At 44.2% G+C, this 14,463-nt stretch overlaps 1 protein-coding gene across 3 annotated transcripts in view; it reads right to left on the reverse strand.

Annotated features, from left to right (window-relative positions):
- ddx47 (DEAD (Asp-Glu-Ala-Asp) box polypeptide 47) overlaps positions 1–14,463 on the reverse strand; it is a 65,207-nt gene that overhangs the window by 38,257 nt on the left and 12,487 nt on the right. For all 3 annotated transcript variants that reach the window (XM_059953625.1, XM_059953622.1, XM_059953623.1), the window contains exon 3: positions 8,955–9,048. In XM_059953625.1, coding sequence (XP_059809608.1) covers positions 8,955–9,048 — 94 coding nt within the window. The remainder of the gene's footprint in view (positions 1–8,954; positions 9,049–14,463) is intronic.

The following is a 14,463-nucleotide window of genomic DNA, read 5'->3' on the forward strand; positions in this document are numbered from 1 at the left end:
TAAGCTTGTGCGAAGAAATGGAGGCACTAATTTAAATTTACAAACCAAAAGATAAATCTAAGAGGGCAAAAAAGAACGAGAAATGGAAGTGCTAAAACTCTTCAGAACGGAGGGAGAAAGGCTGAGGACAGGTAGAATATTGATTACAAGTGAGTAAGACACTAAGGTGCTGGAGAAACAGCCTGTTAGAGAGAGAGGAAGGTACAGTGAGAAGCTGGCTTCGGCTCCGTACCTGGATGCGAAAGAAACAGAAAGGCCCCCTCCCTATAATGAGGAAGGAACCCCTAAGCAGAGCCCCCTGCTGATGGGAACAGTAAACATGCAGGGAGAAGTACAAGTTTGGGATAATGAGGAGGAAAAAAGACAATACGAGAAGGAAAAAGCAGCGATATGGAAGGAGATACAGGCAGAAAGGATAAAGGTGGAACAGGCAAAGAGAGAAATGAAAGAAGAGATTGAACGGATGAAATACTTGAGAGAGGAAAAGGAGTATGAGGAATATCGGTTATACCATAGAAATAAACAAGACTAGAAAAGAAAGTGGCTCATCAGGGCAGGAAGAGATGAGGCATTCAAGAGGAAGTGGAAAAAAGATAGGAGATGAGAGTCTTAGAGAAACACAAGAGAGAAGGGAATCAAGCACGAGTAAGGATCATGAGGAGTCCCTGCCACAGGTGTACAGACACGGACAGGAAGAAAGAGAAGGTGACTCATTGGAGGAGCAAGAGTTAAGTGGAGAGAGAGGATGCAAGAATTTGTGGGGAAGAGGTAGGAGGCAGAAGCCTAGAAGAGCAGAAGGAGGTGGTAGGGAAGCAACTTGTGGAAGTAGAGAGAGTAAGTTACTGAGAGGAGATGCGAAAAATACTTGGCCAACCAAGTATTGAATCAGGACAGAAAGGAAGGACTCCACAGAGAGACTAAGGGAAGAAGAGGACCCCGGAGAAATTTGTGTAGGAGGCAGTAAAGACATACCCTGAGACAGATGGGGGAGTCAGGCGAGGAGGAGAGCCAGGGCAGGTGGGAAGAAGGAGGAAGAATGATGCCGTTGTTAGGTAAAGGATCAGGACAAGTCCAATATATCCCTTGGGGATCCCAGGACCTAGAAGGGCTGAAAAACACTCTGCCCAATCTACATGAAGGAGCAGGGAAATGGATTAGAGCCTTTGAAGAAGAAACGGCGGGACGATTTGGATTTCTATCCAAATAGAACATACAGGGTAAATGGTAGGGCATTGAGGAATGCAGTGGAACAGAGAGATCTAGGAATAACAGTGCATAGTTCCCTGAAGGTGGAGTCTCATGTAGATAGGGTGGTGAAGAAGGCTTTTGGAACGCTGGCCTTTATAAATCAAAGCATTGAGTACACAAGTTGGGATGTAATGTTAAAATTGTACAAGGCATTGGTAAGACCAAATTTGGAATATTGTGTACAGTTCTGGTCACCGAATTATAGGAAAGAAATCAATAAATTAGAGAGAGTGCAGAGACGATTTACTAGGATGTTACCTGGGTTTCAGCACTTAAGTTACAGAGAAAGGTTGAACAAGTTAGGTCTCTATTCATTGGAGTGTAGAAGGTTGAGGGGGGATTTGATCGAGGTATTTAAAATTTTGAGAGGGATAGATAGAGTTGACGTGAACAGGCTGTTTCCATTGAGAGTAGGGGAGATTCAAACTAGAGGGCATGATTTGAGAGTTAGGGGGCAGAAGTTTAAGGGAAACACGAGGGGGTATTTCTTTACTCAGAGAGCGATAGCTGTGTGGAATGAGCTTCCTGTAGAAGTAGTAGAGGCCAGTTCAGTTGTGTCATTTAAGGTAAAATTGGATAGGTATATGGACAGGAAAGGAGTGGAGGGTTATGGGCTGAGTGCGGGTAGGTGGGACTAGGTGAGATTCAGAGTTCGGCACAGACTAGGAGGGCCGAGATGTCCTGTTTCCGTGCTGTGATTGTTATATGGTTATATGATTATTGGCTGTGGGAGATTTGAAGGCACTATTGATAAGGTTGATGGGAACCTCCAAATTTAATGAACTAAAGGAAATGGCTGGCATAGTAAACTCGAACAACCCGAGAACTGATGGAGACGGGTTTGACAGAGTGAGGCAGAGGGTACGGCAGGCCCTCAGGAAGCTTTATCCACCCAAAGTGGACCCCAAAGCCTTAAAGGGGGATTCACTGGGAGACACTGAAAACCCAGCAGCCTACGTAGAAAACCAGTTGAAAAGGTGGAGACTGGAGACTGAGCAAGAGGCGGAAAATAGCTTATTCATCACCACACTGTTCAGACATAGCATTTTGGATGCAATGCCTCCGCAAGTAAAATCCAAACTGGAGGATGTGGTTGGGCTGACGTCAATGACCCCACAAGAATTTAGAGACCACGTAGTCCATGCGGTTGAGAAATACCGGAAAGACAAACAAAGGTTGGCTGAGCAGCAGGAAGAGGTGCAAAGAAAGTTAATACAAATGCAGCTCGAAGAACTCAAAAAGAAGGAAAAAGAGAAAAGCAAAAAGATGCTGCCAGCAACCACTGGTCCGAGTACAGCCATTGAACTGGATGAAGCACTGCTATAAGAAGGAACCGATCATACTGTAAGACAAGGGCTGGAAAACCCCATGCCAACAAACAAGGTCTTTGGAGGAGCATTCCCACAAATGCCCTATCAGGAACAGACTAAATTCAAACAGCCCAAACAGGACTGGAAGTCCCAAAGAGGGGGACAGAGGAGCTATGGGCAGAGGGGACCAGTGAGGAAACAGGGGGAAAGAGAGGTAGAGAGATTGTGCTGGGGATGTAATCAGCCAGGTCACATGAAAAGCGATTGTCCGTATACACCATGGCCTGTCACACACCAGCAGGAACCGATAAGAAGGGAACTGAAGTTTAGCCAAGGAACAGCCCCCACAGGCCCAAGCGGACCTGTGAACCCCTATGCGAGGTATTAGGGTTTGCCTCGAGAACTCGAGTGGGAAGAGACATTACCCAATGATAACAAGGGAGGCAGACGAGGAACCCATTGTTCAGGTTATGTTAGAAGGGCAACTGACACCAATGATGATAGATACTGGAGCCACGTACACTTGTGTACAGCCACAGTATGCCCTTCACCTTCCCATGTCAGGAAAGTTTATTAAGACGGTAGGGTTCTCGGGGAAAACACAGTTGACACAGTGCACGGCTCCAGTGCGGTTGAGAATGGGAAATAAAGAAATTGTTTTGCCGATGCTAGTATTTAAAGGAACTCCGGTTAATTTGTTAGGCAGAGATGCCTTATTGAAACTGGAATTAAAATTAGAATGCACCAGAAATGGGCTGAGTGTGGAAAGAGCAGGGGCTCAATTGGTAGTACGAGAAGACAAGAAGGCTAATGTCTTTTGGATAGGAGACATCGCAGATCAGATTCAGGAAACCTGGGAAAAATGGGAAAAGGGCGTGCAGGCTATATTACCCAGGGCTGTAATGCCCAAATCTGAGCTACATTGTACAGTGATTTTTGACGAGACTCAGAACAGGGAGTTAGAGGAGAGATAGCACCTGGAGGCATGTACCCAACAGCACCTGGAAGGGGAGGCTGTGATAATTGGAAAGCAAGGGGCAGCTTTACAAGTTAAGTGGAACACCTTTTTAGAAAAATGGTACAGGATACCAGAGGCTGTGCCCCACGTAACATTGTTGGTAAACAAGGGTTATCAGTCTAAAGACTTAGGACCCTTAGTTAAGAGTGCTGAAACCGTAACAGTGTGGAGGAAAATCACGCCAGAGGTGTGGATATCAGAAGACAACAATTGCATTAAAATAATGGTAAGTGTAGATATGGTAGGGACAGTGAGAGAGGTCGAAATAACTCTCCAACCACACATGCCATTGCTGGGAAAGGAAAGAGGCCAGCAGAAAGAAAGGTTAGATGAGTTGCCATCTATTCTGTGGTCACAGCATGACACGGATGTAGGGAAAATAAAAACAGCTAGTCTGGTGGAAATAAGGCTGAAAAGGGGAGTAATTCCACCCAGGAGACCACAATACCCTCTAAGACCAGAAGCAGAAGAGGAAATAGCATCGACAGTGCAGGGGTTGCTTGAAATAGGAGTGTTTAAAAGAACAAACAGTCCATGCAATACCCTGTTGCTGCCGGTCTTAAAAGCAGATAAATCTAAGTGGAGATTGGTGCATGATTTGCGAGTGGTAAATGATGTGGTAGAGGACTGGCCAGCGGTAGTCCCCAACCCACACACGCTTTTGACTAATGTTCCACCAGAAGTGAGTTACTTTTCAGTGATTGATTTGTGTTCAGCTTTCTTCAGCATTCCTCTAGCCGATCAGTGTCAGTATCTGTTTGCATTTACTTACAGAGGTGCTCAGTATACCCATACCAGAATGCCGCAAGGACTTAAACATTCACCACATGTTTTTAATCAGGTGTTGAAGGCAGACCTAGAGGGCATGCCATTGGAAAGTACATTGTTACTGAATGTGATTTGTATGCGTTACCTGTTGATTTGCTCCCACAGTACGGAACAGTGTGAGCAGGACATTATAACTCTGTTAGAGAAGCTGGCGCACGGAGGACATAAAGTATCCAAAAAGAAACTGCAATTTTGCACGCAGCAAGTGGAATACTTAGGCAGGGTAATATCCAAGGGAGTGATCAGATTGAGGCAATAACTAAGGCCTCAAAACCCCAGACTGTAGGGCAGATGATGACGTTTTTGGGAATGGCAGGGTACAGCTCAGATTGGACAGGAGAATATGCTGAGATTGTGGCACCTTTGAGAAAGATAATGAAAGAAGCAGGACATACAAATTTGAAGAACAGCTTACAATGGAATGGAGAGGCAGAGATAGCTTTCAATACTATTAAGCAGGAATTGCAGTCAGCACCAGCATTAGCTTTGCCTGACTACGAGAAGGTTTTTCATTTGTATGCATCCGACAGGAGGGTTATGTCACAGCGGTTAACACAAGAGACAGGCACAAGAAAAGCAAAGCAGCCGATAGCATACTACAGAGTACGAGACTAGATGAGGTGGCTCAGGGGTATCCACCCTGTTATCAGGGATTGGCGGTGCTGTACTATGCATATGAAAAGGCATCATCTGTAACCCTGGGCTATCCTGTGACTCTGTACACACACCACAAAGTAGCAGAATTGCTGGAAAGAGGGAAATTTGTGTAGACGCCAGCCAGAATAGCAGCGTATCAGATGCTATTGACATTTCCAGATATAACTATACAGAGATGCGCTACCAGTAATATAGCCAATTTTGTCCCTTTGGGCTATGAAGGAGAACCCCATGATTGTGTAGGGAAGACAATGACATTTGCCAAATTGAGAGCAGATTTACGGTCAGAACCACTAGATGCAGATAAAAAGGTTTTGTTCGTAGATGGCTCTTGTTATAGGGATTATGATGGAAATCATGCAGGGTTCTCAGTAGTGCAGCAGGATCAGTCGAGCTATAAGATTATTAGGATGGAGTCCTGTCCCCAACCATGTGCCGCCCAACTAGCGGAAATCAAAGTCCTGACAGCTGCGTGTGAAATGATGGAAGGTGAGAAAGTAGACATCTATACTTATTCGGCATATGGTCATGGAGTATGCCATTTATTCGGGGCAGTGTGGAAACAGAGGTTTTAAAAAAAGTCGTGGAGATCACATACAACATTGTCACTGAATTCAAGACTTAATAGAAGCCATGATGACACCTAAAGCATTGGCTGTAGTAAAATGCCAGGCACTTAAAAAGGGAAATGATGTAATAACAAAGGGAAATCAAGCTGCGGACGAGACAGCCAGAAAAGCGTCTGGATGTACATCAGCTGTCATTGCCCCCCAGGTAAGCCTAGCTCCAGAACCTGAGGTAGAGGACCTAATTGGAATACAAGGTAAGGCAACTTTGGCAGAACAGGCAATGTGGAGACGAAGGGGGGGCCAAGCAGAACCCGGAAGGCTTGTGGAGCATGGAAGACCGTTTGTGGGTAGCGCCCACCCCTCTACTGACGATTCTGATTTCAGAAGCGCATGGGATTGACCATTGTGCAGGGGGGGGGGCAAGTGATAAAGAAAATAAAGAAGGATGGTTTTTGGTCACCTTATTTACAGGCTTCAGTGGACTTTGTCTTGTCACAGTGTAAGGTATGCGCACAGAATGCAGGCAGTTATTTGACTGGTTAGAAAGTAGACTCGGAGGATGGGGAGCATGGCTGACTAAAATGGCAATAACTGTCAGTATTGTATTTTTGAGCTGTGTGCTTGTGGTGTGCTGTTTTCTTCCTTTCTCAAGTCTCTTGTAGTGCGTGCTGCAACCAAATAATTTCTGATGCTCGTGGCAATTACTGAAGCAAGCTTAGTGGAGAAAGAAACACCGAAAATGTATCGTTACAGCCTACAACACCTGCAGGATGAACAAGAGCAAAACGACAGTGTGGGAGTAGATTGTAAGGGCTTCTGAGTTTTTTTCCCTGTCTCAGGTACAAAGGGACAGGTTTTTGGCTCAGCAGCTCAGGGTAACAGGGAGAATTAACCCGAGATTTGGGAATAAGTGCTTGAGTTTATTGGGGCTTTTGTGCGCGGACTCTTAAGTCTTCTTTCTCTGTGTGAGACCAAAGTGGGGATATATTGGAGTATAAAAGTTGCATCATTTGCTGTGTAACCAAAACTATGTAGTCAGCTTTGAACCTGCTACTTGCTATGCATATATCCAATTTAGTGGGAGAATGAAATCTTAAGAATGTAGAAGACAATGGTGTGTTAATGAGAGGATAGCTAAGAGATGTAGATTATGTAGTCAGCTTTGAGTTTGCTATTTTGCTATGCATGTATCCAATTTAGTAGGAGAATGAAATCTTAAGAATGTAGAATGGTGTGTTAATGAGAGGTAGCTAAGAGATGTAGATTAGAACATGATTAAGTCAATGGGTAGAAACAATAGTGGCGGATGTACTTGTGATAGGATTGCATATGCTAATGCAACTAAACCAGAAGATTGCTATAAAAAATGCTATGTACAAGGATCGGAGGGCAATCAGCAACTAGCTCAATGGCTGTCTCAGCTTTGATTTGCAAATTAAAATTTAACCCTTCTTGAAGAATCTTCTGCATTTCCTGGTTGTTTGTGGGGTACAAGAGACCACGACAAAATCAGATTCATCTCCTATGATTCTGCAAGACTCAAGTGTGATCCAATCGAAGTACAGTTGCAAGAAAAAGTTTGTGAACTCTTTACAATTAACTGGTTGTCTGTATTATGACCACTCATAAAAAGTGGTCAGATATTCTTCTAAGTCACAATAATAGACAAAAATACACACACACACACACACACAGTTGTAATTCTTCACACCAATACGGAGAACACCAATTTAAACAATCACAGTCTAGGTTCAAAAAGCATGTGAGCCTCTGGGGTAATGCCTTCTACTGGAGTCAGGTGCTTCAGTCAGTGAGACGGGATTGGAGGTATGGGTTATAGAGGTGCCCTGCCCTATAAAAAGACACACACAGTCAGGTTACTGACAGACCCCGCTCTTCTCAAGAAGTTCCGTTTCTGTGCACCATGCCTCAATCTGAAGACTTTAGAAGGAGAATTGTAGCGATGCAAAGCTAGAAAAGGATACAAAAACATTTCTGAAGACCCAAGTGTACATTAGTCCACAGTAAGAGAAATTGTCTACATATGGAGGAACTTCAGTACTGTTGCTACAATCCCTAGGAGCAGGCAGCCTACAAAGATCACACCAAGGGAACAATGCAGGAGGTGAAAAGAACCCAAGGGCAATAGCAAAAACCTGCAGAAATATCTAGAACTTGCTAAAGTTTCTGTTCAGATGTCCATTATAAGAAAAACACAGATCAATAAGGGCATTCGTGGAAGGACACCACGAAAATAGCAGAATCAGGTTTGTTATCACCGGCATGTGTTGTGAAATTTGTTAGCAGCAGCAGTTCAATGCAATACATAATCTAGAAGTAAAATAACAGGAAATAAATAAATCAGTGTGCATATACTGACCAGACCAAAAACAAGCAAAAAAACAGAAATAATATACGATTATTGTACAGGACACTCAAAGCTGCTGTATAGGTTGACTCTGTGGTTAAGAAATCATATGTTGTATTGGCCCTCATCAACCGTGGGACTGAGTTTAAGAGCCAAGAGGTAATGTTACAGCTATATTGGACCCTGGTCAGACCCCACTTGGAGTACTATGCTCAGTTCTGGTCGCCTCAGTACAGGAAGGATGTGGAAACTATAGAAAGGGTGCAGAGGAGATTTACAAGGATGTTGCCTGGATTGGGGAGAATGCCTTATGAGAATAGGTTGAGTGAACTCGGCTTTTTCTCCTTTGAGCGGCAGACGGAGGATGAGAGGTGACAGGATGGAGGTGTATAAAATGATGAGAGGCTTTGATCATGTGGATAGTCAGAGGCTTTTCCCCTGGGCTGAAATGGCTATCATGAGAGGGCACAGTTTTAAGGTGCTTGGAAGTAGGTACAGAGGAGATTATCAGGGGTAAGTTGTTGTTGTTGTTAATTTTCTTTTTACGCAGAGTGGTGAGTGCGTGGAATGGGCTGCCGGCGACAGTGGTGGAGGCTGATACGATAGGGTCTTTTAAGAGTCTGCTGGATAGGTACATGGAGCTTAGAAAAATAGAGGGCTATGGGTAACCCTAGGTAATTTCTAAAGTAAATACATGATCGGCACAGCATTGTGGGCCGAAAGGCCTGTATTGTGCTGTAGGTTTTCTATGTTAAATGTGAGACAGGCACTCAGGAGAAACTTCCCCTTCAGAAAATGCCACCTGGGCAGGTGATTGATATGTGCAAAAGTGCAATCATTAACCAGGTCACCAAAGCTTCAATCAGCTACCAGGCAAGAAAACATCTACGTACAAAACAGCAAAAAAGGTTTGAGATATCCAGCCGGACGGCAGCCACTGTTGGTCTATCTCTCACCTTGCAAGGCCACGGGCAAAGCCTCTTTCTGGATGCTGGTGGGAGATTTCCATCCCAGTTGCTCACAGGCCTCACACAGAACCTCAGTCACACCCTAGAATACAAAAAGATACCAAAACTGAGTTACACACACAGGAAAACATTCCGACACCCCGTCAGGCAAAATTCAAATAAGGGCCTCGGGCATGACCGCTGCCACAGCAAGGCTATGGGAAAAGGGATGGAGGTACTGATGGCTGACACAGAGATCTTCAAGACAGAGAGATAGTGACACCCAAATGAAGGAAATGGGTAATTGGGAGACCATCAGGAGGGGGAAAAGGTTACCTTTGCCATTGTTCCCACCAAGAACAGATATACTGTTGGATACCATTGGGGGATGGTCCAGCAGAGGACAGCCACAGCGGTTATGTCTCTGGTACCAAGTCTGACTCTGAGGCTCAGAAGGGAATGGGGGAAGAGGCAAGCTGTAGCGAAAGGAGATTCTATGGTTAGCGGAACAGATAGGGTTCCATAGATGTGAACGGGATTCCTAGATGGTATGTTGCCTCCTGGGTGGCAGGGCTAGGGATATCTCGGCTCGCGTCTACAGCAGTCTTTAGTGGGACGGTTAACAGGCGGAGATCGTGGTCCATTTCGGTACCAATGGCATGGGTAGGAAGATCGTGCAAAGTGAGTTCAGGGAGTTAGGTGCCAAGTTAAGGAACAGGACCTCCAGGGTAGTGATACGAGGATTGCTACCTGTGCCACGTACTAGTAAGGCCAGAAATAGGAAGCTAATACAATTTAACAGGTGGATAAGGGAGGGATTCAGGTTTTAGGATCAGTGGAATCTCGTCCAGGGAAAGTGAGACCTGTACAGCTAGCATGGTTTGCACCTGAACTGGAGGGGAACAAATACCACTGTAGGAAGGTTTGCTAGTGTTGCACTGGAGGAGGGGGGAGGGTTGTTTAAAACCTAGAGTTACAGGGAGATGGGAACCAGAGTGGCTGTAGGAAAAGATGTTGTTAATCCTATGTACAAAAACGAGAATTGAGATGTCGAACATGGTGGGAATAATGTTCAGAACTGCATCCATCTCAATGCATAGAGTGTCACGAGAGGCGGAAAAGCTTAGAGTATGGATCAGCACGTGGAATCATGACATTGTAAACACTGAGACTTGGCTGCAGGAGGGGCAGGACAGGCAGCTCAATGTTCCGGGGTCCTGTTGTTCTACATTTGATAGTGCAGGAGGGATTAAAGGATGACATTACCAGACAGGGAAAAAATCACAACAATCCTCAGACACAACAGACTAGAGAGCTTGTCTACTGACACGATATGGTGCAACTGAGGAATAAGGAAGGATGATCACATTAATGGGATTGTATCATAGACCACCCAAATTAGTAAACAGTAGTAAATTTGTAAAGTGATCACAAACAGTTGCAAAAAAAACATAAGATTATGATAGTAGATTATTTCAACTTTCCACATATTGTCTGGGACTCCCATACTGTAAAAGGGCTAGATGGAATAGAGTTTGTCAAATGAGTTCAGTAAAGTTTCCTTCATCAATATACAGCGGTCCCAACTAGAGAGATTCTGATACTGGATCAGCTATTAGTGAACAAAAGTCAAGGTAAGTGGCAGAACTGTGAGTAGGGAAACACTGGATCTAATGATTATAATGCCATTAGATTCAATATAATTACGAAGAAAGATGGGTCTGGTCCTCAGGTGGAGATTCTAAATTGGAGAAAGACCAAATTTGATGGTATCAGAAAGGATCTGGCAAGTGTGGAGTAGGAAAGATTGTTTTCTGGCAAAGATATGCTTGCTAAGTGGAAAGCATTCAAAGGTGAAATTTTGAGAGTACACGGTTCCTGTCAGAATGAAAGGCAAGAGTAACAGGTTTAGGGAACCTTGGTTTTTGAGATATTGAGATCCTGGTTAAGAAGGAGGTGCGTAGCAGGTAAAAACAGCAAGGAACAAATGAGGTACTTGAGAAGTACAAAAACAAGAGAACACTTAAGGAAATCAGTGGGCTCGAGGACAAGGTGAAGGAGAATCCCAAGAGCAAAAGGATAGCAAAGGACAAAATTGGTCTTTTTGAAAATCAGAGAAGCCATATATTGATGGACCCAAAAGATATGGGGAGATCTTAAATAGATAATTTGCATCTGTATTGACTAGGGAGACAGATACAGAGTCTACAGAAGTGATACAAACCAGCAGTAAGGTCACAGACTATGAGATTCCGGAGAGGAAATGCTTGCAGCCAAGAGGTAAATTAGGGTGATTAAATTCCACAAAGTCTGAGAAGGTGTTCCCTTGGACCTTGTGGGAGGATAGTGCAGAAACTGCAGGGGCCCTAGCAGAGGTGTTTAAAACATCTTTGGCCATGGGTGAGGTGCCGGAGAATTGGACGATAACCAAGATTGTTCTTCTCTTGAAGACTCTAAGAACAAGCTGAGATAGACTTGGATAGACAGGGACAGATTAGGGATAGTCAATGTGGTTTTGTATATGGTAGCTTGCTTCTGACCAATCTTATAGTTTTTCAAAGAAGTTACCAGGAAAGTTGATAAAGGAAAGGCAGTGGGTATTGTCTACACGCAAGGCCTTTGACAAGGAGGATGGGCAAATAGGTTCAGTCGCTTGGCAGTCAAGGTGAGGTAGTAAGTGCTATTGATTTCGCGGGAGGACCGTGACTAGCGGTGTTCCCCAGGGATCTGTACTGAGCACACTGTTTTTTTATCATCTATGTCAACGATCTGGATGATAATGTAGTAAAATGGATCAGAAAATTTGCAGATGACACCAAGTTTGGGGGTGTAGTGGACAGCGCGGAAGGCTATCATGGCTTGCAGAGGGATCTGGATCATGCAGAAAAATGACAGATGGAATTTAATGCGGACAAATTTGAAGCCTTGCACTTTGGGAGATCCAGCCAGGGTTGGACTTTCACAGAGAGCGGAAGGGCACTGCAGATTGCAGCAGAACAGAGGGATCTGAGGATATAGATCCATAATTCCTTGAAAGAAGCATCACAGATAGGGTAATAAAGAGAGATTTTGGCACATTGGCCTTCATAAATCAAAGTACTGAGTACAGGAATTGGGATGTCATGTTGAAGTTGTCTAAGACATTGGTGAGACCCGATTTGGAGTACTGTATGCACTTCTGGTCCGAGTGCAGAGGAAGTTTACAAGGATGCTGCCAGGACTTGAAGACAGGGGAAGATTGAATAGGTTTTTAATGTTATTCCATAGAGGGAAATTTTGATAGAGGTATACACAATTGGGGTGGCAGAGTGGAGATACATTTCTACCAAAGGAGGTGTAAGGTGCTCCTTCCCTCCGCTAGCCTGCAGGTCACCCTTGGGCAAGAAGTAGCACCTGTTTTGCTCCACCCCCCCCCCCCCACACACACACACACACACACCAAATCAGGGAATACATGAAGCCATGGAAGCAGGTGGGATGGTCACACAGGCAGCTGTTGCACAACACAAGTCCTGGTTATGCGACCACTGACACCAGGCGTACAGCCTCCGAAAGGTGTTGATAACAGCTGGGATCACCCATCTTGAAAAGACACTGCCTAGAAGAAGGCAATGGCAAACCACTTCGGTAGAAAAATCTGCTGAGAACAATCACGCTCAAATATCATAATCTCCTTCGTCATAGAGTGGATGTGGAGAGGATAGTCCCTAAATAGGGTGAGTCTGGGACCAGAGGGCACAGCCTCAGAATAGAGGGACACGCATTTTAACACAGATGAGGAGGAATTTTCACCACAGAGTAGTGAATATTGGAGTATAAAAGTTGCAACTTGCTATTTGCTAGAGAATGAAATCCTAAGAATGTAGAAGACAATGTTGTGTCAATAAAAGGTAGCTAAGAGATGTAGATTAGAAAATCTGAGTTTGCTATTTGCTATGCATGTACCCAATTTAGTAGGAGAATGAAATCCTAAGAATGTAGAAGACAATGGGTTGTTAATAAGAGGTGGCTAAGAGATGTAGATTAGAACATGATTAAGTCAATGGGTAGAAACTATAGTGGCGGATGTGCGTGTGATACGCAACTATAGACCGATTGCATATGCTAGTGCAACTAAACCAGGAGATTGCTATAAAACATTCTATGTCCACGGATCGGTGGGCAATCAGCGACTAGCTCAATGACTGTCTCAGCTTTGATTTGCAAATTAAAGTTTAACCCTTCTTGAAGAATCTTCTGTGTCTCCTAATCATTTGTGGGGCATGAGAAACCACGACAAAATTGGCGACCGCGGCAGGACCGGAAAGAGACCCACGGAAAGGAAACGGCTGACTGGGGATGCTTTCCAGTCCTCTAGGGACCCCCACAAGGCTAACAGAATTAAGGATGCACCCAAACAAAAGGTAAGCGCTTTTTGCCACAATTTGGACTAAGAATTCTGTTGGCTTTGGGGAGGTCTTGGAGTCTCAGAAGTGTGGAACCACTGCCGAAGGGTCTCTCCGGTCCAAAGAATCTGGCAGAATTGGGGGTTAACAGGTGACTCAGGGGATTGATCAAGAACACTGCAATGAAGGTAAGTACAAATAAGTTAATAAAAAGTTGAGTTAAGAAAAATTCCACGTGGTGCTGGTAAGTCCCTGTGAATACCGCTTCGTATAAAACGAAGGTCTGAACGGGCAGGGAAAGGAAAAATAGAGAAAATACTCGTGGATACCGCCTTAAGAGATAAGGGTCTGAATAGACGAGGTGCATAGAGAAAATCCCTGTGGATACTGCTTTGTATGAAACGAAGGTCTGAACGGGCAGGGAAAGGAAAAATAGAAAAAATCCTCGTGTATACCGCCTTAAGAGATAAAGGTCTGAATAGACGAGGTGCAAAGAGAAAGTTCTGTGGGTACCGCTCTGAATAGAGGTTTGTACGGGCAGAACAGAATAGGAAACAAGGACAGTCCAATATATAGTTTAAAGCGCTGGTAGATAGACAATGGACTAGGCATAGAATTAGAGTAAATAATATTATCCAGTAAACGAACTGTGAATCTCTGAAATACCTTAAAAAGAGAGAATAACATGACAAGTAAAGGAACGACAGTAGATATTCTGAGCAAAAAATTCCCGATAAATAAATATGAGATCACAAAAACTTCAGAAAAATGGGAAAAAAGAACCAAAAAACTGGTCACAAAGTGGCCAAGAGAAGGAACGTTTGATGTAAGTTTGTGCGAAGAAATGGAGGGACTAATTAAAAATTACAAACCAAAAGATAAATCTAAGAAAAGAGGGCAAAAAAGAGAACGAGAAATGGAAGTGCTAAAACTCTTCAGAACGGAGGGAGAAAGGCTGAGGAGGACAGTTGGAATATTGATTACAAGCGAGGAAGACACTAAGGTGCTGGAGAAACAGCCTGTTAGAGAGAGGAGGGTATGGTGAGAAACTGGCTTCAGCTCTGTACCTGGATGCGACAGAAACAGAAAAACCCCCTCCCTATAATGAGGAAGGAACCCCTAAGCCGTGTCCC

This window comes from Hypanus sabinus, chromosome 29, assembly GCF_030144855.1.
Source record: "Hypanus sabinus isolate sHypSab1 chromosome 29, sHypSab1.hap1, whole genome shotgun sequence".
In the NCBI taxonomy this organism is placed as follows: Eukaryota; Metazoa; Chordata; class Chondrichthyes; order Myliobatiformes; family Dasyatidae; genus Hypanus; species Hypanus sabinus.